The 20,172-nt window shown below is 38.0% G+C and overlaps 1 protein-coding gene and 1 long non-coding RNA gene across 4 annotated transcripts in view; one reads left to right on the top strand and one right to left on the bottom strand.

Moving 5' to 3' along the window:
- The window catches only part of LOC136265251 (protein Skeletor, isoforms B/C-like), a 29,597-nt gene extending 10,952 nt beyond the window's left edge, over positions 1–18,645 (top strand). The window contains exons 3-14 of the mRNA XM_066060110.1: positions 5,093–5,171; positions 5,974–6,145; positions 6,355–6,457; positions 7,752–7,885; positions 8,747–8,870; positions 9,493–9,624; positions 9,902–10,084; positions 11,647–11,840; positions 11,898–11,949; positions 17,377–17,555; positions 18,340–18,417; positions 18,473–18,645. Of these exons, the coding sequence (XP_065916182.1) occupies positions 5,093–5,171; positions 5,974–6,145; positions 6,355–6,457; positions 7,752–7,885; positions 8,747–8,870; positions 9,493–9,624; positions 9,902–10,084; positions 11,647–11,840; positions 11,898–11,949; positions 17,377–17,555; positions 18,340–18,417; positions 18,473–18,538 (1,496 nt within the window). The 3' untranslated portion in view covers positions 18,539–18,645. The remainder of the gene's footprint in view (positions 1–5,092; positions 5,172–5,973; positions 6,146–6,354; positions 6,458–7,751; positions 7,886–8,746; positions 8,871–9,492; positions 9,625–9,901; positions 10,085–11,646; positions 11,841–11,897; positions 11,950–17,376; positions 17,556–18,339; positions 18,418–18,472) is intronic.
- Positions 15,198–20,172, bottom strand: part of LOC136265259 (uncharacterized) — a 162,033-nt gene continuing 157,058 nt past the window's right edge. The window contains exons 1-8 of one of the 3 annotated variants that reach the window (XR_010705456.1): positions 16,567–16,859; positions 16,451–16,517; positions 16,292–16,405; positions 16,143–16,243; positions 15,854–16,093; positions 15,742–15,798; positions 15,632–15,693; positions 15,198–15,575 (exon numbers count right to left, since the gene is read on the bottom strand). This is a non-coding gene — a long non-coding RNA (uncharacterized lncRNA). Of the gene's footprint in view, positions 15,576–15,631; positions 15,694–15,741; positions 15,799–15,853; positions 16,094–16,142; positions 16,244–16,291; positions 16,406–16,450; positions 16,860–20,172 lie in introns of those variants that run through there. The other 2 variants (XR_010705454.1, XR_010705455.1) reach the window with 2 other exon arrangements.

Genomic DNA, 20,172 nt, shown 5'->3' with positions numbered 1-20,172 from the left:
CCGGTACACTCTAATATCTATGGTGAAACTACCACCTTATTACGTGACATAATTTAATTGTTGGAAAATGTGCAAATCTTGGTTATAAGTAAGAAGCTGGTGAATAAGCTTCATTCAGTAGGCTTCATTACTTCGTTGTGGTTAGGCGTTACTCAGTGGATTACTAATGAAATTAGTAACTTCGTTATTTGTAGTAATAATATTACGTAATATTAGATTCGTTACAGTAACTATATTACTTAGGTAACGCGTTACATTTGTAAGTGAAGTAACTTGAGTTATATTACCTGTTTTTATAGTGTATTATATAGTTATACAACGACCACGAGTGCTCTGCCTGATATAAACGCACGAGCCTGAGGGCCGTCAGGCCCGAAGGAAAGTGCGTTTATACAGGCAGAGCACGAGTGCACGTTGTATAACTGTTATGTACCATTCACCTAATAGGTGGGGAGAGTCTCACAAGACAGCTGTAACACTTATAAAGGCCAGGTTTCTAACATCGATTGTGGGTAACCAAGCCTGACGTTGCGATGACGTTCCCCCTGCAGTACTGCAGCCACTTGAGATATTGAAAGCTAGTACACTATGGGTTATATCACTAACCTGCATTCGCTGTTCCACTCTCATCATGTAGTGCTCAGCATGCCAGCGTGATCACTCAATCACCATATAGACTAAGCACCAGACTAATAATCGCCATAGTGATTCTCTCGAGCGAAAAAAATCAGCTAAATAGATGGTTTAAGTAAACAAAACCTAACTACTAAACGATACTAGTCTAATTCTTACTATTCACACTGGCTAAACTCGAATCTGGTGGCATGACAAAACTGGTTACCACAATCGAACGTAAAGGTTAGTATTATTTAGAATATATTTGTTTTATCGAAGTGGACTACAGTTTAATCTGGGCTATGATGGCACCAGACTAGTAAGATGTATAAGTACGCTTATATATATGTAGACTAGAGTTGTGGCCACCCGCGTTGGCTTTTTCGATCGCCATTGGCTGCTTGTAAACATCATACGTATTGGTGACGTTATGACCCACAATCGACCTTTGCATGTCAGGCTATAAAAGAATTCGAGTGATCTGTGTAGTGTCTTTCCACCTATTAGGTGAGGTGTAGTAGTGGTCTTCGCCACCGGCACTTGTGCTATGCTGCACAAAACCGCAACCAGTGCAATATCTGTATATTGCACTGCGGTCGGTGCATTATACCTTATAATGCACTCGTTGTGGTCTACAAAACCGCAACCAGTGCGTTATAGGTTATAATGCACTCGCTGCGGTCTGCAGCAGTGCAATATACAAATTATGGCACTGGCGGTGCCTTTGAACTGCCCATACAGAGTGGTACATTTCGTTATATTACTTAATTACCACAAAAACAATAATATTATGTAACGCGTTACAGAAGTAATGTGTTACTCCCAACACTGTTTACAACATAAAAACATTAGTACAAAGCCATTGGGAGTGAACATGTGTTCACATCTTCGATATGACTATTATATTTTGTGGGTGTGAACTGACTGTAGTTGGAATATTGTCACAGAAAAGTTGTTGATTATCAGTGCCTCTTTTACTGTGCCACTTGATGAGGTCTTGTTAGTTGCTGTGTAGATTGGATTTAACATTTTTATTTCCAGTTTAAGATTGTGAGGTTGCACTTCCAGACTCTCACATCACAGTAACAACAGGTTTACAGGTGGACCCAAACTATTGGAGAGGAGGTCAAATTTTGAACTTGCAAAAAGATATATTAAACTACAGGGGTGTAGCCAAAGTTTTGGTAATGCCAGTGCCTACCCATGTCACTTAATATTGTAGCAGAGTGATACAGAGGAGGCATACCTTAGAGATGTAACTAGGAGTGATTCCGGCACTTGATCACAGTATAATTAGACTGTTGTACTAGGGTGACTGCTCTATTAGGTGTTCTGATCTTTCTAGTAAATACAAACCCTCTGAAATTGAATGTGAGACTACTGATTTCAGCAGTTTATTGATATTACTAAAAAATTTTGTCTCACTTCTGTATTAGGGTGACTGCTCTATTAGAGTAATTCAATTTGATATTTATATCATCCACCAATATTTTATCATTCTGTATTTGAACATTTAGCCATACAAACATCACCAATACATATTGAATAAAATATACCACACAAAAACAGCCAAGCTGTGAAAAAGTGATGCGGACTTAAAAAGCCTGGGTGAAAAAAGTTGCAAAATCAAAGGTGGCAGCCAAGAAATGGCTGCAATGATGTTAATGCTAATAAATTTTAACAGTGCACAACATTATTAAAAAAAATAGCATTAATATCATTATAGCCATTTCTTGGCCGCCACCTTTGATTTTGCAACTTTTTTCACCCAGGCTTTTCAAGGCCGCGTCATTTTTTCACAGCTTGGCTGTTTTTGTGTGGATTTCACTTCTTTTAGTACTTTATAAGGCAGCCTATGGCTGACTTTGAAGTTTGTTTTTACTTAAATTTCTTTTTTTTTCTATGTAGATACAATGATGAATATTGAAGACAGACTTATTAATGTATTTCATTGCATGATTTAATTTGATAATATTATTGTAATACTCTAATAGAGTGTGCATTTTTTGAGGACTTCTAATAGAACATACATAGAGCAATCTAGTACTTCTATTGGTAGATCTATGAAATTATAAACGTTTGATTACAAGCAGATTTCAACTAGAAATTTCATTTATAAAGCAGAAATTAAGTGAGGTGATCAGCCAAAGTAGCAGTGGTTCAGTGGTTAAGGATGCAGGTGTTAGGTATGGAGGTCCCTGGTTCGAACTCTGGTAATTTTTTCCTTGACATTTTTGCACACCTTTTTTACCCCGCAGTGACTACTCTATTAGAGTATCTAGATCCCGTAATTTTACACTTGCTTGGTTTTTGCTTTATCACTTTGTCACTGTAACTCTATTGCTATTCAAACTATCAAAAGGCACTGCTACGATAATCAACCTATCTACAAACCAATTTTCAAGTTATTTCTATACTCGGTTTACCCTGTAGCCATTAAAGAAGTTAGATATTTTTTTACATGAATAAATGCTCATAATTCCTGGAATGTTCCTCAGATTCACAACAAACTTGGTATGTGAATCCACTGTTACGCGCTCTTCATTTGTGCCAAAGATCGAGGCAATTGAGGTATACGTTTGTATTTTATAGCAATTTTTGCAATGTGTGTGAAAAGAAATCAAAGCCCCCATAGCCCCCATATGGCATAAGAAGAAATTAAAATGAAATTTTGAACGCCCATATCTTGCAAATGGCTGTTGCGAATTTAATCAAATTTGCTGTGTGGCGTACTGTACCTTGGGGACAGCTATAATGCAAAATGATGTGCTTTGGAGAAGAGGCCATGGAGCTATGCACACGTGAAAATGCTGTTTTCTTTAATATACTCACAGTGTGGTCGCTGGCTTTCTTGGCCGCATGGCACACTACTGTATGTCTTGATTTTAGTGCTGTATATAAGTACACAGCTTACATTACTTTGTCACGTACAGTTGATTGTAGCTATCTACACACCAAAATCTGTCAAAATGTTTGAACCTTTTAGTATTCAGAATTTGTTAGCATTTTTGTGAAAACTTCATGCTGTGTAGAACTGTTTTATAGGCTAGTTCAGCAGGAACATTACCGGAACCTAGGCCTGGGCATCAACAGTATGCACTAGATTTTCATGTACAGCATACTAAAGTGTGTGTGTTGTGTTTGCGTGTGTGTGTGCGTGCGTGCGTGAGCATGTGTGTGTGCGTGTGAGTGATCCCCCATAGTTCCACCTCTGATTGTTTATATTGTGCCTCTGGTGATTACACAGCATGTAAGGAATTATGTGGCTCCTTTTAGTGCTTGTCTAGATTGTCTGGGGATCAAGTCACCACATGATCTAAAATTTTTCTACATCAACATTCAGGACTTTTTGGTGGGTATAGCGATTATCTGCCAGTGTGTTCATCAGGTGGCAACAGTGGATAATATCGAGGCCTTTTCTTTCCTGTCACTGTATTATCTTTGCTGCAGTTAGAGACTGATAGTCTGTGTTCACAAAAGTGATGAATGACTAGGATAATGATCTGTTCATGAGAGCTTGCAAAAACCAGAGACAAGAATAGTTTTGTACCAGGACAACATGTTCTGATGTTAAAAACATGTGTGTGTGGCTTAGTAATTACATGTTAAAGCCTTAAAATTAACTTGTTCTTGTTGCCATTAAAAACAGCTTGACATTGAAAGGAGTTCACAGCACTATGGAGATAATGGAGCCCTATAATTGTCAGCTTCTTGTACAATGAACACCACGTAAATACTCCTGTACATAATCTGTAGGTGTTTATAGCTTTTCAAGGTGGTCTTACGAGAAGTGTAAGTGTGGAGGTAATTTAAGTGCTGTTTGTCAGTTTCTTGAGGGTAGTCTCATTATCTACATGTACAAAACTTTTGTATAAAAGTTTGTGAGCCATTAGTAAACATTTTGTTTTGGTATTCTTATAGTATAAACCTGCGTATGTGTACAGTGTGTGTGTAGTGTGTTTTTGTTGTGTGTGTAAGACATACTGAAACACCAAACAGTTACGCTTGTTTAATGTTTGTGGTGGTGTTGTACATGTGCTGCTATAAGGGGGAGAAAGAACAACCGTCTTTCTTGTACAAGTATTGATGCTTGTAACTAACTCTCCTGATGCTATAAGAAAGACCTGTGGATAGGTTCCACTCCCAACAGCTGGTATGGTTTTTTACCACTGAAAGAGGAAATTCTCTTTATTACAACAAAGAAAAGTTTCTGGTCCAAAGTGTCTGCTACAGAAAAGGACGTTTCACTGCATTGTCCAACTGAGTTCAAAGTTTGACCATTTTCTTGACAAAGAAAATTGATGCAAATCAACACTTTAAACCGTAACAAAATTTTAAGACACCACGGTGGGACAAATTAAGTGTTAACAGATTCATAATGGTTAGTTTTGTCAACTTTTCTTCTGTCAAAAATTTTCTATTATACATTATTATATTGTTATTGCCCTATAGCTAATGATTTTATTGTTCTTTGTAGCTACGTATGTTTATGTCTACCGGAGAAATGCGACGGTTGATGCATCTGGTGGAGGAATTATTATCAATTGGAGTCATGGGTAGGAGTATTGGTGTGGTTATTGTTATGTTACCAGTGGTTGTATAGTCTTTGTGTGTAGTGTTAGTGTGTAACAGATTGTACCCTTCACGTCTTCCCAATTGGAAATGTATAACTTTGATTGGCCATAAATAATGTCAGACATTTGAATGAAAATATTTGATCATGTTTAGTAGGTCAAGCAGTACTACAAATGAGCGAAATTTCCAGAACTTGTGTAATTCTGTCCACGAGCAGTTGAAATGTTTTTAAGGGTTCAGCTCAGTTTGTACATGCTATAGCTCATTAAATTCAGTTTTGGTCTGAAGTGTCCATTACACAAGGTGTGTCCAGTGTGTCACCAGCTAGTGCCAGTGGAAAGTTGCTAACACCAAATCCTGCCACACTCCTAAAGATAACTGAAGCAATATCCATTATTGCTAGTTTAATATGGCAGTTGATTTATTGTTGGACTCACAACATTTAGGTACATCTCTTCTTGACAGGAGTACATGTCATTTAATGGCATCCCTTATGCCTGCTAACAGCCTTCTACAAGCCTGTCAGTACTTACATGGCCTGTCACAGTACTGTATTGTAGATATTGTTACCCCGGGGCAGGTCTGTCTGACTGAAGTATTGTGGCAGCAGGTATAGAGAATTTAAAGACCTGTCACTGTCATGGGGTTTAGTACAGGCCTGACACTGTTGCTGTGGTGACCATTGTTACTACTGGTTACTGCATTACTTAGTTACTATTGTCCCACTTCCAGGCTTATGTTTTGAAAATGGGTGATATGTCCTTTTCCCTTCATTTACCACAGGAGCTCAGATGGCAGGATCACCCAGAGGTACACAGGAAGTGACATCACTGTATCGTTAAGGAACCAACAAGGTGGTGATACTGGACTGACCATCAATGATATTGGTGCCTTCACCATTTGGTGTCAACGATTTGAAGTTTTCTTCAGTCGTATTGACATACCAACAGAATTGGTGAGACTGATTCTTTGGTTGTGCTCTTTGCTGGAGAATATGCTGTGTGTACACACTTGATGATGAAGGTTTTATAAATTTTCATGGTCTCAATTCTATATCTACTGACAAGTAAAAATTTCCTGGAAAACTTGAACCTCCTTCAAAATGTTCCTATATGTACCGTGTACAGATGACGGTGTTCACTTAACATGTTCTGTTCCCTCTAGCTGTCATTCTGTGCACAACTCTCTACAAATTTCCAAGTGTCATGGACGGTTGATGCTGACAGTAACACTGGAAGATTCAAGTTGTGTAGTTGTACTAATTCAGGTCAGTATGGTTGTTACTATTAACAGTTTGTAGTGGAGAAGAGAGTTTGTCAGTAGTTTATTGAAACACAAATCCTGGTTACAACATGTACAGCTGTGTAGGCTAAGGGCAAACAAAAAGAGGATATTCCTAGTTGTACAATGTGACCTTCCAAATCAGGTCACTGGCTGGCTGATGAAATTGATAATCCCCAACTGTGTCATTTGTGACCTCAGTGGTCAACTGCTTATGAAGGTTAGGAGATTCTGGCTGAAAAAGAGTGCAGGTCTTCTCACAATATCAGTTATAGATTGAAGTTGATACTTAAAGGGTGCTTAAATTGAATTCATTACCTTAAGGTGACTAAAGTATCACTAAATTTAGCGATTTTGTATATTGGCAAAATTAGCACATACAAAATTTAGCGATTTTATGAATGGTGAATTGGTGTAATGAATTAAAAATAAATTTTACAGGTGTGGCGAGTACTAAATTTAACGAAAAAAACAAACTTGCTAGAATTGCTAAATTTAGTATATCGCTAAATTTAGTATATCGCTAAATTTAGTCACCTTAAGGTATGTCCTTTGGTCAGTACACACCCACGTGAGCAAATTCATTTAATAGTAATAGTCAGCATAGGAGAGTTAAACACTAAAAATAATGAAGCTTGTGTTAAATTTGAGCATAGGCAAGCTTGTACCAATGTGGTTTCTTGAAATACAGGTGTGGCGACTCTCTAAACACTTATGAACAACCTTCCCATTGAACTCTTCAGGTATTTTATGACTGTAAAACACCACAGTATAGGTCTCATACCCTTGAGTGAGGATGTGTCCCTACATACACTAATGAAAATAAAAAGTGACCCAGAGGCTTTGTTGAGAGGGAATGTTCCTATCCCACTTTTGCTTGTTATGCTTTTGAGCAGTGCTCAAAACTCAAGCCAGTTATACTCAAAGTTATGCATTGGAAATTGTGAACAAAGTGGTTGTCACTTGTCACATTACAACACCATTGAAGAGAATGTGTGTTCATCACTTTGACTCAGGTAAATGAACACAAACTACAGTGTATAGATACTGCTGTGTAACAATGAAACCACATCAAACTGGGCACCCTGAAATGTGGACACCTTGATAATCAGGACACTTGTCCATGGTCCCATTTGTATTACTGTACACACATTTAGACCCCTGAAATCAGGACACCTCACTAATAAGGACACATTAGTTTTCTTGTGGGTTGCTATAGTAACAGATGTGGTTTCATTGTGTCCTGTGATGATCTGGCGACTATTAAGTGTTGTCATTAGACCAGTACATGGCATTTGGTATTAGTGGAGATACCACAAGGACATTTATGGTGGGAGCTGATGTGGTGGTGGCTTGGGTAGGACAAGATGGAGTAGCTAATGCTGTAGATTACTATATTAATGAAAGACAACAGGTTTGTCATTGTGTTGTGCTCTGTGTTTGTGTGTGTGTGTGTGTGTGTGTATGTGTGTAGTGTGAGTGTAGTGTGTGTGTGTGTGTGTGTGTGTGTGTGTGTGTGTGTGTGTGTGTGTTATGTATAGCAAGAATCAAAGTATTAATTAACTAACTGAATGATGTGCTATTAAAGTATTTGTTATACTATTAATGGATCCCTGTATACAAATCAATGTTCTTCAGTTATTTGAACAAGTTCAGTTATCTGAGCACCTTTGTAACTGAGCTAGCACACAGTACAGATAAAGGAGGTCCATGTTGTTGTGTTCATGTGGTGTATTGTATGACATTGACAGTTCAGAAGATGGTGCTGCGTTTGCAAGCTCCTGATTGTGTTCAGTGCAGTGTGTGGCCTTGTTGGTCTTATTTTACTAGGCTTATCAGTGTGTTGTATAATGTGTTATATACTCTTATGTACTCACAAATTCTATTCAGTGGCATATAGCAGGTGCTTTAGAGTTTTACTGCAATAAATAGGTTGTCCTCCTTGAGAGGTGATAATGTATGGAGCGAGACCTGTTGGGACCAATATCTTTATTTTCATTATGGAGATGTTTTCTATTTGCTTTGTTGAGGTTGTAATAGAGGTGCTACCTACTCTATACCTGAAACATTTCCATGAGTGCCAATTGTGTTACTGAGTAATTTAATAAAGGTTGATCTATGTAACTTTTCTCGTACAATAAAACAAAGCAAATGATACTATTGTGAGGTTGTGAAAAACACAATAGTTAATTTACATTCCCAGGTTGCATTAATTACATTTGCTATTGAATTGTGTCTGTGTGATACTCATTGTTGTAGTCAATGTGTCTTACAGTGCCATAGTAATCGTGGAGTGTGTCCAGACACAATGGTCTCAGGTAGACAGGATATTGTGAATGTCACTGGATCAGTGAGTAGTGGACAAACCTGTGTGCAGTATAGTAGACTACTGAACACCAGTAAGTGTGTGTGTGTGTGTGTGTGTGTGTGTGTGTGTGTGTGTGTGTTTGTAGTGTGTGTGTGTGTGTGTGTGTGCGCGTGTGCGTGTGTGTGTGTGTGGTGTGTGTGTGTATTAAAGGTGTGGCACCCATTTTGCTGCGAGTATTCATCCCGTTTTGTTTGGGATGAATACTTGCAAGTGAGACAGGTGCTACAGTGGAACCTCTCTTAACAAACTCCCTGAATTAGGGACACAGAAAAAATCTCCATACTAAGGACAAACATTTTGGTCCCAGGTCTGGTTAATACATTTTTGATCTCTGAAGGAGGAAAACCTCTATGTTACAGCAAAAAGTGGCCAACAATTCTGGGTCCCAAAATGTCCATAATAGAGAGGTTCCACTATATATGAGCAAGTTTTTTAAGTGCTTGTGAGATGACATTGCAGTTGAACAGTATCATATCTTTACCATGGGGCCTAGTACACTTGCTTCGAATTTCAGGATGTATGTCAAACACTGTGCAATGGCTTTTAACAGTATATCTTAGAATTTGCTTCCCCTTAATTTCCTTCCTTCAGTCCTGGGATATCAAGTGTGTACATGTCCAATAAGCTACTATAATGTTGTAATGCTACAACAGGTGACACGGTCAGTGACAGACCAATACTAGCTAATCAGTCACAGTTTATTGTATGGGCCATTGGACCAGTTGCCAATGAAGGAGGACTAGGAAACCTTGCCTTGTTCCACATGGAATACCCTCAAAGTGGAGGTGAGTGGGTAGCCTACCCCATCACATAAACACAACATAATTATGCATGCAGCATGATTTTTGCTATTTAACTTGCATGACTTTTGTCATTTTCACCAGCTGTTCATATGATAATGTACAAATTTTATGGCTGGATTTTTGTGGAGATTTTTGCACCTATCACTTCTGCTAACTAGGTATTGTAATAAAGTTATCCAAACTATATCTTGAGAACTGTTCCACCAGCTTTCAAAGTATTTAATCATTTTTATTTTTTCTTTATCCTCTCATCACCTAGCTGACTACCAGATCAACTTCAGTTCAGCTCCTACTGGTGATATGGTGTGTAGTGGGTTCCCACAATGTGTCATTGAGGATAATTGTGGCTGGACTGGCCAGACAATCACTGCAATGGAACCTACAACATTCAGAGTCAGGATTGGTCCATCTGGTGGCCTGAGGGGATATGAGGATATAACTGGTGAGGTTAACTGGAGTAGCTGTCTGTCCGACAATTTGTACCAGTGTTAGAACAAGGCCAAACTGGAAACTTCTAGTAGTTGAGTTTCTTCCCAAGTAAAGTGATGTTCTTGTTACAGAGTACAGTCCATTATCCTGAACACACTAGCCTGTTTAATTGAAAGTATGACATTCATTCATGTATGACAGGTCTCTGTTGAATTACTCTAATAGAACATACACCAGTTGACAAACTACTCTAATAGAGCAGTCTTTTGGGCAGTTAATTAATTCATTATCAGTAGGATCAGCTCCATAATATCCACACACCTGTGTACCACCAGACTGATTGCAAATGTGTGGGTGGATAACCAAAGCTTGGTTTGGTTATTCTATACTGGTTAGCTAAATACTCTAATAGAACAGTCACTTTGTGTTAAAGTAATTGGGAGTACCACGCAGCTGTTGAAGTTGTTTTATTATGTTTCCTTAAGTTAGTGATACAGTTATGTCTGAAGACTTGAGTGTCACTTGAATAATCATTGATTTACTTCCCGGGTCCCATTAAACTATCTAAAATATGCACTTATTCTAATACACTTGTTCACAAAATACACTATCAGTCACTTTGGATGATAGGCATTTGGATCACAGAGTATGTGAAATACTTACAGGTGATTCACTACCTACAACATTAGAGGCAAGCTGAGATTGGAGGGCACAAAGTACCCATGGGCTTTGGTCACTATACATCACTGTACTTCATGTTGGGTAGTAGAGCTGGGTGATATACCAATATTGTTAGTAATCTGTGATATTTAAGTCATACCGGTTTTGATACCGCCTGCTTTTTTTTAATACCGCCATTTTGTCTGGGCACTATGGCCTGCCTGTGGCCTTGTTTCATCCCATATTTATAAGTTAACCAGACATGTGACAATGTTTGTAGGCAGGTGCTGATGTAGTCAGCTAACCAAACTATGTAAACAAGTTTGTTTGTGGTAATTTGTACCTGAGGTTTGCTAAGCTACCATGAGTATTTGGTGCTTTTGTTGAGGTAAATGGCAGTTACTTTATTACCAATGGTTTTTACATTAATACTGTGATATTTAGTAATACTGTGATACTTTTTATGGAAGGTATACCGTTTGTTATTTTTCAATACCGCCCAGCACTATGGGTAGTATAAGAGTGTTAGAGTAGTGGCTGCCCAAAATTTATATGTTGGTAGTAGAAACATGCTAATTCTAGTGAGGTCTGGGGGCATGCCTCCCCCCAGGGAAACTATGGAAATTAGAGATTGAATTTTTAGTGTAATACATGCTTGACTATTGTATTAGTGTGACTGCTCTATTGGAGTATCTTGATCTTGATTGACCAGTTTCTGGAAACCTTGCAAGAGTTCACATGACAAATATGCTTTGAATTTGGGGGTGCTTAATACCTCCAATAAAAAGGTTGGGGGTGCCCCTCTTCTGCCGCCTATGGGTAGGTATTATCTTCCCTCAAAACCTGGACAGATATGTATATATATAGCCAGTCTCATTACTTTTTTACAATTGAGCACTACAATATTTTATACAGGATTATCAGGCTGGAATATAGCTCTGTACATTGACAGCAAGTTAGCACCTGTGTTGAGGTTGAGACGTAATGTAACGTACACCTTCATCGTCGAGGCTGGTAATAATGCGACTGATCCACCCAACTACCATCCCTTCTATATCACTAACTCTCTTGATGGTGGAATAATGATGAACAGTGCACAACAAAGAGCTGTGAGTCAGCTGTGTGATCAGCTTTCTCAAATAATTGTGTTGTTTTTTTGTTACAAGAATGAGACGGTCTATGCTGGTTATAATGTGGACACCAACACTCCCCTAGCTGGTAAGTGATTAGTCTAATGATGATGTCATATTTTGTCACTTATAATAGTAGAGCTGGGTGATATACTGGTATTGTTAGTAATCTGCGATATTTAAGTCATACTGGTTTTGATACTGCCTGTTTTTTTAAATAGCACCTGTTTTTTTAACACTGCCTGTTTTAATATTGCTATACCATCTGGGCACTCTGACCTCCCTGTGGGCTTGTTTCATCCCATATTTAGAAGATAACCAAACATGTGACAATGTTTGTAGGCAGGTGCTGAGGTTGTATACAATCACTGGACTGGACTAGTGGACTGGACTAGTGGACTGGACTAGTGGACTGGACTGGTGGACTCAGTTTTTTTTGTTTGTTATTCATTTCAGCACATATTTGGGCAATTGATTGTAGCTATTGCTACATTGAATGTAAAATATGCAGGTGGACCTGTCTACTTGGCACTATCTCTTATCTTAGGATTGTGTACAATTCTCTTTCTTGACATAATCTCTATTGTACGACTACCATTCGTCTTATCATGAAGTACAAACCATACAGCACATGTGTATGTAGTGTTGTAGTAACCATGTATCCTACAAGTTATAGTCATGGAGTTGGCTAAATTAAGTGGTGACAGTTAACTGTCTTGCTATTCGATAGCAGATACAAAGGTTCTATAGTTTTTGCACGACAGCAACAACAAGTGAAACCATGTGCACAAGATTTCAACCAATCAAGTTGATTCAATTTGAATTTTAAACTATAATTACCGCATGTGACTTCTGTTTTAGATTTGTTGATGTGCAAGAACTATTAGAACCTCTATACATAGCTGAAGTTGACAAGTCTGGCATGATCACACCTTTCTTTAGTTTGTGTGTGAGTTTCTTTAAATGTGGGGGAGTGGTCTAACTACATGAGACTAGCATACTTACAACCAGTTTCCCAAATATTTGATTTTAAAAGGGAAAATACCTAAGTCCAGTAGTCCAGTCCACCAGTCCAGTCCACTAGTCCAGTCCAGTGATTGTATACAACCAGGTGCTGACGTAGTCAGCTAACCAAACCATGTAAACAAGTTTGTGGTAATTTGTACCTGAGGCTTGCTGAGCTACCATGGGTATTTGGTGCTTTTGTTGCGGTAAATATCAGTTATTTTAATACCAATGGCTTTTACATTAATATCATGATATCATACAGTAGGATAGTACTGTATAGTAGGGACATCAAAGGTGTGGGGGTGATCTGTGATATAATATAGCCAAAAACCTGCCGTGATTTTTCCTCACAACAACATGACAACATTGGTTGGGTAAAACCAAGCCCAAAAGTGTCTTCAGATCGACACAAAATGTTTCTATCAAGTTGCTACAGATTTAAAAAAAAAATTATTTAATGGAATTTTCTACTGCCTGCCTGGTGCCTTCAGTCAGGTGTAGCGGAAAACTGGCTACAGCTACAGCCCTAATTCTTTCGCAGAAATGTTTCTAGTTTGCTTAAGAAAAAAAAACTTTGGTACACTGATAAACATACAATGCTTGTACTATTGTCTTACGCTTTATCCTTCTTTACCATGACAATCAGTCAAGGTTCTACCACTGAGTGTTAATAGACTACAGTGTGGCTTCCATCTACCAGTGTATATTGCATCAAACTATTCGAATACACATGGTTGCCGGTTGCCCCAAACTATTTGAACACACGCATATGTGACTCGCTGTTGATATCGATCAGAGAGAGCAACTCACGGCAAACTATAAAGCAATGTGTAAATCAATAATGTAGTTTATTTAGTAACAATGTAAAACCGAGTCAGGTCATCCAGGTCCCACTTTACAGATTATTTGGGTCTGACCCCACGTGCTAAATTAAATGTGGACGTGTTACTACATGTCATAGCGTAGCCCTGCTTCTTTTGTGAGCCATGCCCATTTACATAAATTATTGTCTGTAGACATATGGTAGCCACGCCTATTCATCAGTCCATAGGTATGCATGAATCCAAGTCCATTATTGTCTGCAGGCTTATGTAGAGCCACGCCCACTGATCAGTTTTTATTGTAAGAGTCATAATGTAGTATAATAGTACTGTGATTAACTCTTTTAAAATATTGTGACTGGTTTTGTGAAAAGCAGGCTATTTAGTGGTCATGAGCTTGCAAAAAAACTTCACAAACAAGTATAAGAAAAAATAGGAATTTTAAATTAGATTAGGGACAGTGTATAATGCTGCAATAATAAGTACTGAAACAAGCTGGATCAGAGTAGTACGTAATGTCCAAATACTGTAAAACAATAAGAAGTGAATATTCCTACTGTGCATTGAGTGTAACACAGTAGGGATCTTCACTAGTTAATAGAAAGTAGAGTGTCCCACAATGTTTGTTATGGTGTGCATGTAATAAGGTGTTGGTGAAGCACCAATATATGATGTTCGTTACTATCATTACCTCCAAAACTCACTGTAGACATACCGGTACTGTCTGCAGTTAGGAATACTTATAGTGCTTGTCTTCAATCACAACAATAACACTAGTTCAGCGATGACTTAGTCTTGCTCAACTACTGGTACATTTATTAAATGATGCTATTGTTCTCACTAGTTCAGCAATGACTTAGTCTCGCTCAACTACTGGTACATTTATTAAATGATGCTATTGTTCTCTTGATGCTATTATATAATACATTGGATGGTCAATCGTCCAAAGGTTTACATAGAATTGAAAACTACAGATTGTTGTTCAATTACTCTAATAAAACGTACGCCTTTTGATAAAATACTCTAATAGAACAGTCATATTTGTGTTTGAATTGACATTCCAATGATCAGCTCTCCTTTATATACATGTACAGCTATTCAAATATGCTAAATCATAAGTTTACAGTTATGGTATATGGGAGTTGTACACTCTCCTTTCCATGTATGCCAGTCCATTTACATAGTTTCTTACTTGCTTATTGATGTCAGCTACTATAGTACGTTCGCGTTGAGCTGAACCCTCAAAAACGATTAATAACTTACGATTGCTACATCGCATGGGCCTCCTGTATTGCTCGATACGTAGCGCTTCTCGATCCGCTAAAAATATATTAAAAGCGCTTCATTCGAATGTAAGACACTCCAGTTATGACACTGTAAAGTTTCGCCATACATTTTCAATGGGGAAGCCTCTAAAGCGCGGCCCTTTGATGGTCATGTTGACACATGTTTGTGGCGAAGCCAGACGTCACACACCCGCCCTCAACACGCATGATTTCACCATCCGTTATGAAAGAGGCTGTAATACACTTTTACAAGAAAAATAAAACAGATTTTGTGTGTGTAAAATAAGTAGAAGAGCTGGGGCCACTGTTGTACTATTTAGAAGATAAGTGGCCTGCTTATATTCAGATAAAAAACTTCTTCAGCCTCAAAAGAGAAAAAAACCAAATTATAACAGCTCAAAATCTGTTATTCAGCATTGGTGTTCCTGCAAGTGAGCCAAACAACATGTATTTTATTTCACATTCACCACAGCTGACTATCGTCTTTTGTTCCCATTTAGTCAATTTGTCATTTTAATCCTTTTCTCATCACTTCGCCACACATGTACACAGCTTTTACAGCCAGCATTTTGTTTTTGAAGTTACATTCCCAAAAAACTCTAAAATTTTCAACAAATGAAATAATACTGTTTGTATGAATTTGGGCTGATAGTACCTGTAGTGACTTCCAAACACCCCTGCACTGATTTCATATACAAGGGATGGTATGTTCAACTTCTGCTAGCACAATAAAGCAATGGTATTTTTTTATTAAAGTGCACACACACTTCATCTGTATTTTCATGTACTTCACAGAGTTTAATCCCAGCTACCCGATGACTCCTGGGGAACAAAATCAAGTTGTAGCACCAATGCTGCAAATATCAAACAATCTTACATCAGCTGAAGTAAGCCCAGAAGAAGACTTGGTCCCGTTGCTGCTAGTGGAAGATTCATTAATACCACCATCACCATCTTCACTATCACTGCTGATTTGGATGAGGAATTGCTCTAGAAGTTTTTCATTACCCAAGTCTCATCCAAATACACAACTGGTCTTCCTTCAGTTCTTTTGCACCTCGTTCGTCTTTAATATTTATGATACTGATGGACTGTGCAGGGCTGCTCATAGCATACCCTGCATATACGTGTAGTGACATTAAAGCACAAACAGTTTCAATTCTAACCTCTTGTCATTAATCGTCTTGTACTTAAATCCCATATCACTCAACACTCTTTAAAGCAATGTTCTACCCCCAAAGAAAACACCATCATTCTTAAGTTTGGCCTAAGACGGAGTACGTGACAAAGTTCCAGGTTTCAAAATTTAACTTACCAAAATCTTTGAGAGCAATACATTTCCTTCCTTCCGTACAATGAATGGATCTTGTCTGACAGTATCTGGGTCAAAACTGTCTGCATCAACATGTGGACTCGTGAACATTTGTACCTGACGATTACAATTGAGCGGGCTTGTGCAAAGTGCATTTTGTACCTTTTTCTTGGCGTAAATAAACCACCTTTCTTGCGGTGCTCCATTCTAATAGATGTCCTTGAAATTCCTGCGTGGCGTAATGTATGCCAAAACCCAGCAAAGAAGACATTACATACAATACCGGTGGCCTTCGAGATTCTCTCCGTGATGTTGATAGAAATTTTACATTTCTTCGCTTCTTGCTTAAAGTACTCCCATAGTTTCATAAGTAGATACTTCGCTTGGCTGTTTAACTTCTTTCCAAGGGGGGTTCGCTCCGCACTCGCTGACGGTGCACTGGACGCCATATTCACAACAATTAAGTGCGCGCCCGTAACATGGGCTTACGAATAAATGCGTCATAAACATTATGTTTAAAGCCTTTGATCTTGTATGGCTTCTTAATCAACAACCTAGGATTCAGCTCAACGCGAACGTACTATAGAGGTGAGTGGCTTTCCTGCCTGTGTGACCGGTTTGCTTACTGCATCAATTTACCATTGGCAGTTGAGGAGCAGGCTAAGTGAGTTGTATTCCTAGTCACGTAAAGCTATCCAGCTAGCTAATAGAGTATCTGCCTGCCTGCATTGCGCTGAAGAATTAGTGGATGACAAAACTAGTATAGTAGATCCTTGGTTATCCAAACCCCAATGTGTCTCAGGCAATGGGAAAAGTGTTCAGATAAGTGAATTGTTCAGAAAGCTGAAGGCCATACATTTATGTACACAGCTGTGTTGAAATCTGCTGATAGAACATAACCTGTACTCAAAATTCTTTAGTAGAACAGTTATTTCCAATTTTAGATAAACGAGGGTCGGATAACTGAGGATCTTAAGTTTATGTGTCATGCTAGACAACACGGTCAGGCCTGACTACTTTACAAGGACAACCAATGAATAGTGTGTCTACAGTATGTCTTGTTGTATGATTGTGTACACTCTTATCAGCTGGTAGACATTGTCAACATGTGGAGTCCTCATCATCTGGTGATGTGGCTACTAGTTGTAGCAGTAGCCTGGAGGACTATCTGAACACTTTGACTGTGTCTTGTGAGGGAGATGAGAGTGAAGCAGCCACATTAACATGGACCCCAGATGATAACACTCCTGATCTAGTCTATTATCAGGTAAAACTGGTTAAACCTGTTTCATGCATACATACCTCCTATCCAGCTTATCTACTGCTAATAATCAGTGTTAGAGACTCAATACTCACTTCTACATATATGTTATGTGCTGTTTAAATATTGTAAATTTACAGATGTCGACTACTGTCTTTAGACTCAGCTAGCTTAATGGACATAATTCACACAAAACGTGCTATCTTGCAATTTTTTCTCTCATGATTATAACTAGACAAACAGACAATGTCTGATACATCCAGTGGACCAGCCTAAGAAAAAACAATCACAATTTTGATGAAAATCAACATAGGACAGATAGATGTGTGCTCTGCTATGTCATGAAGTAGGCACCATTATCACTGATAGAAATTATTGTTATAATCAGTACCTGCTATGGCCAACGACCGAATACTCAGTTGGGTAACATAACAACTTGAACTATATATTTTGGTGCATAGTCACTATATGACTTTAGGTCAACTTTTTATGCTTTAAAATGCTCATGTAGAACAGCAATTTTTGCTCTCAGATTGTAATGTAGTAGCACCCAAGGCACTAATCATGTGCGGTACAAAGTGTGAATGATGTCAATAGGTGTATATATTATATTGAGGTAGGCACATGTCCTTTTCCTCAAAACAAGCAATTGCGATTAATAAGAACTTAATAGTACACATAACACATCAGTATGTTCCCACATATCCCTGTCACATTTTGGGCATGCTAAAACTGAGCTTGTCAGCGTATGTGTGTGACTTGTATACACTATGATATCATTATATTGCAGTGTGCTTTCCATTTCCACCTGGGATGGAAGATTGAAGTTAACTCAACATCTGATTTGGGGTCAGGAACGGTTGAGATGGTGAGTTGACTAAAAATCTTTACAATATTATCTCTTAATATTGCACACCACACAGGTTACTACTCCACTGTTAGTACTGATAACCATATTAGCTGGTCTAGTTGCCACTTATGAACTGTAATAATTATTTATCATGAACTTACCAAGGCTGTGTAACAAGCATTATTACATTCCTTTGTAACCTGTGTACTGTATTATTATTATGTATGATAAATATTCAAAGCCTTACACATACCTGTAAAGATCCTCGGATGCATTCATCATATATACAGCATCATGTTACCATGGAACAAGGATGTAGTCAGTATGTCTTGTGTACCCTCTAGTTTTATTGCAATAAAATACTGTATTTACATGGTTAAATGTCACGGCTAGAGTCACAAATCAGTGCATCCACTAGCTATTCAAACGCAGCAACTATTAAAGGTGTGATGTCTATATAACCAAGGAAATATGGTTGAGTTATTTTGTAGCGTATGGCTATCTCTCACAATGGTATAATGTTGTGACTAGGTGAAAATTTAATGTGAGGTATGCATATAACATAACACAGTGAACATTGTAGGTATCATACAAGTATAGCTAGTTACTGGGGATTCTAAAAAGCATAAGGGGTGAAATAATATGAGAGATTTCTGAAAGCATTAGATGCATATAGTAGTGTACTATTTATTATGTACTGTAATTTACCAGATGAGCTTAGCAGTTATTCGTAATCCACCTAATAGCTAGGTCTGAGTCAAATATATTTTAAAATTTTACCTTAAATGTTTACAGGAATTCCCCACAATTTTGTCTATGATACTCTTCAGTGTTCCCAGTATGCTCCCAGGTTAGTAACATTTCTTACAATTATTCCTAATATAGTATATTGACACAAACAGAGTGACACTATATAACATGTTCATAGGCGAAAATTCGGCTTCTGCAATAAGTTAGCACAAGTTGCAGTGAAGAATAAGTGCGTTAGTTACAGAAGCACTTGCTTAAAATATCCCAATGTATCAGATCCAATCCTACACAAGGTGAAGTGACCAGAATCAAGACTTAACAATAAAGGATGTGTACTCCAATTTTGTTACTAGATAGTATACCTTATTGTTACAATCGACCTCAGTTTGAACTGCTATCCTGTGGCAATGCTATGCAATACGAGTTTCAATAGTTATATACTGTAGGTTGAAGTTTATTGAAAGTTACTGATCTATAGGCCAGGATAGCAAGCACTGACTATACTGCTACTATATGTCCAATGGTTGCCTTAGTGATGTAGAATGGCATTTGAGTGTCCCACAATATGCTATAATAGGTTAATAAAGAAGTCGTTATCTCACTGAGTGCACCCATGCAAGTTATGAGCAAGGCTCTGTCAGTTATCCCTAGACCATAACTGTATTAATGAAACTAGTTTCACATATTTGTAAGCATGCATAGCCCAAATACTAGCATTTTCAATAAAGTTCCATAGTACTCAAGTAGTGATGTAATAATTTTATTATCCAATCCATGGCTTCCGGTAAAGTGGTTTTCAAGCAGAATGAGGGGTAATGAATTACACAATGGAGTTTGAAACATAAGATATTCCAGCTCTAGCAATTCTACTGAGGACACCTTGTTCTCATATCCCTCAAGATTTATACATGATATTGTATTGTATTGTATTAATGCTTTACAGTGACCAGCACTATATGTTATTCCATACGCATGTGAGTTCAACTGGATCCAGTATATGATTAATTAGTGTTTGAGATAGCC

This window comes from Dysidea avara, chromosome 8, assembly GCF_963678975.1.
Source record: "Dysidea avara chromosome 8, odDysAvar1.4, whole genome shotgun sequence".
In the NCBI taxonomy this organism is placed as follows: Eukaryota; Metazoa; Porifera; class Demospongiae; order Dictyoceratida; family Dysideidae; genus Dysidea; species Dysidea avara.
Note: the sequence above shows the minus strand (reverse complement) of the source record. Positions and strands in the feature narration are given on the sequence as shown.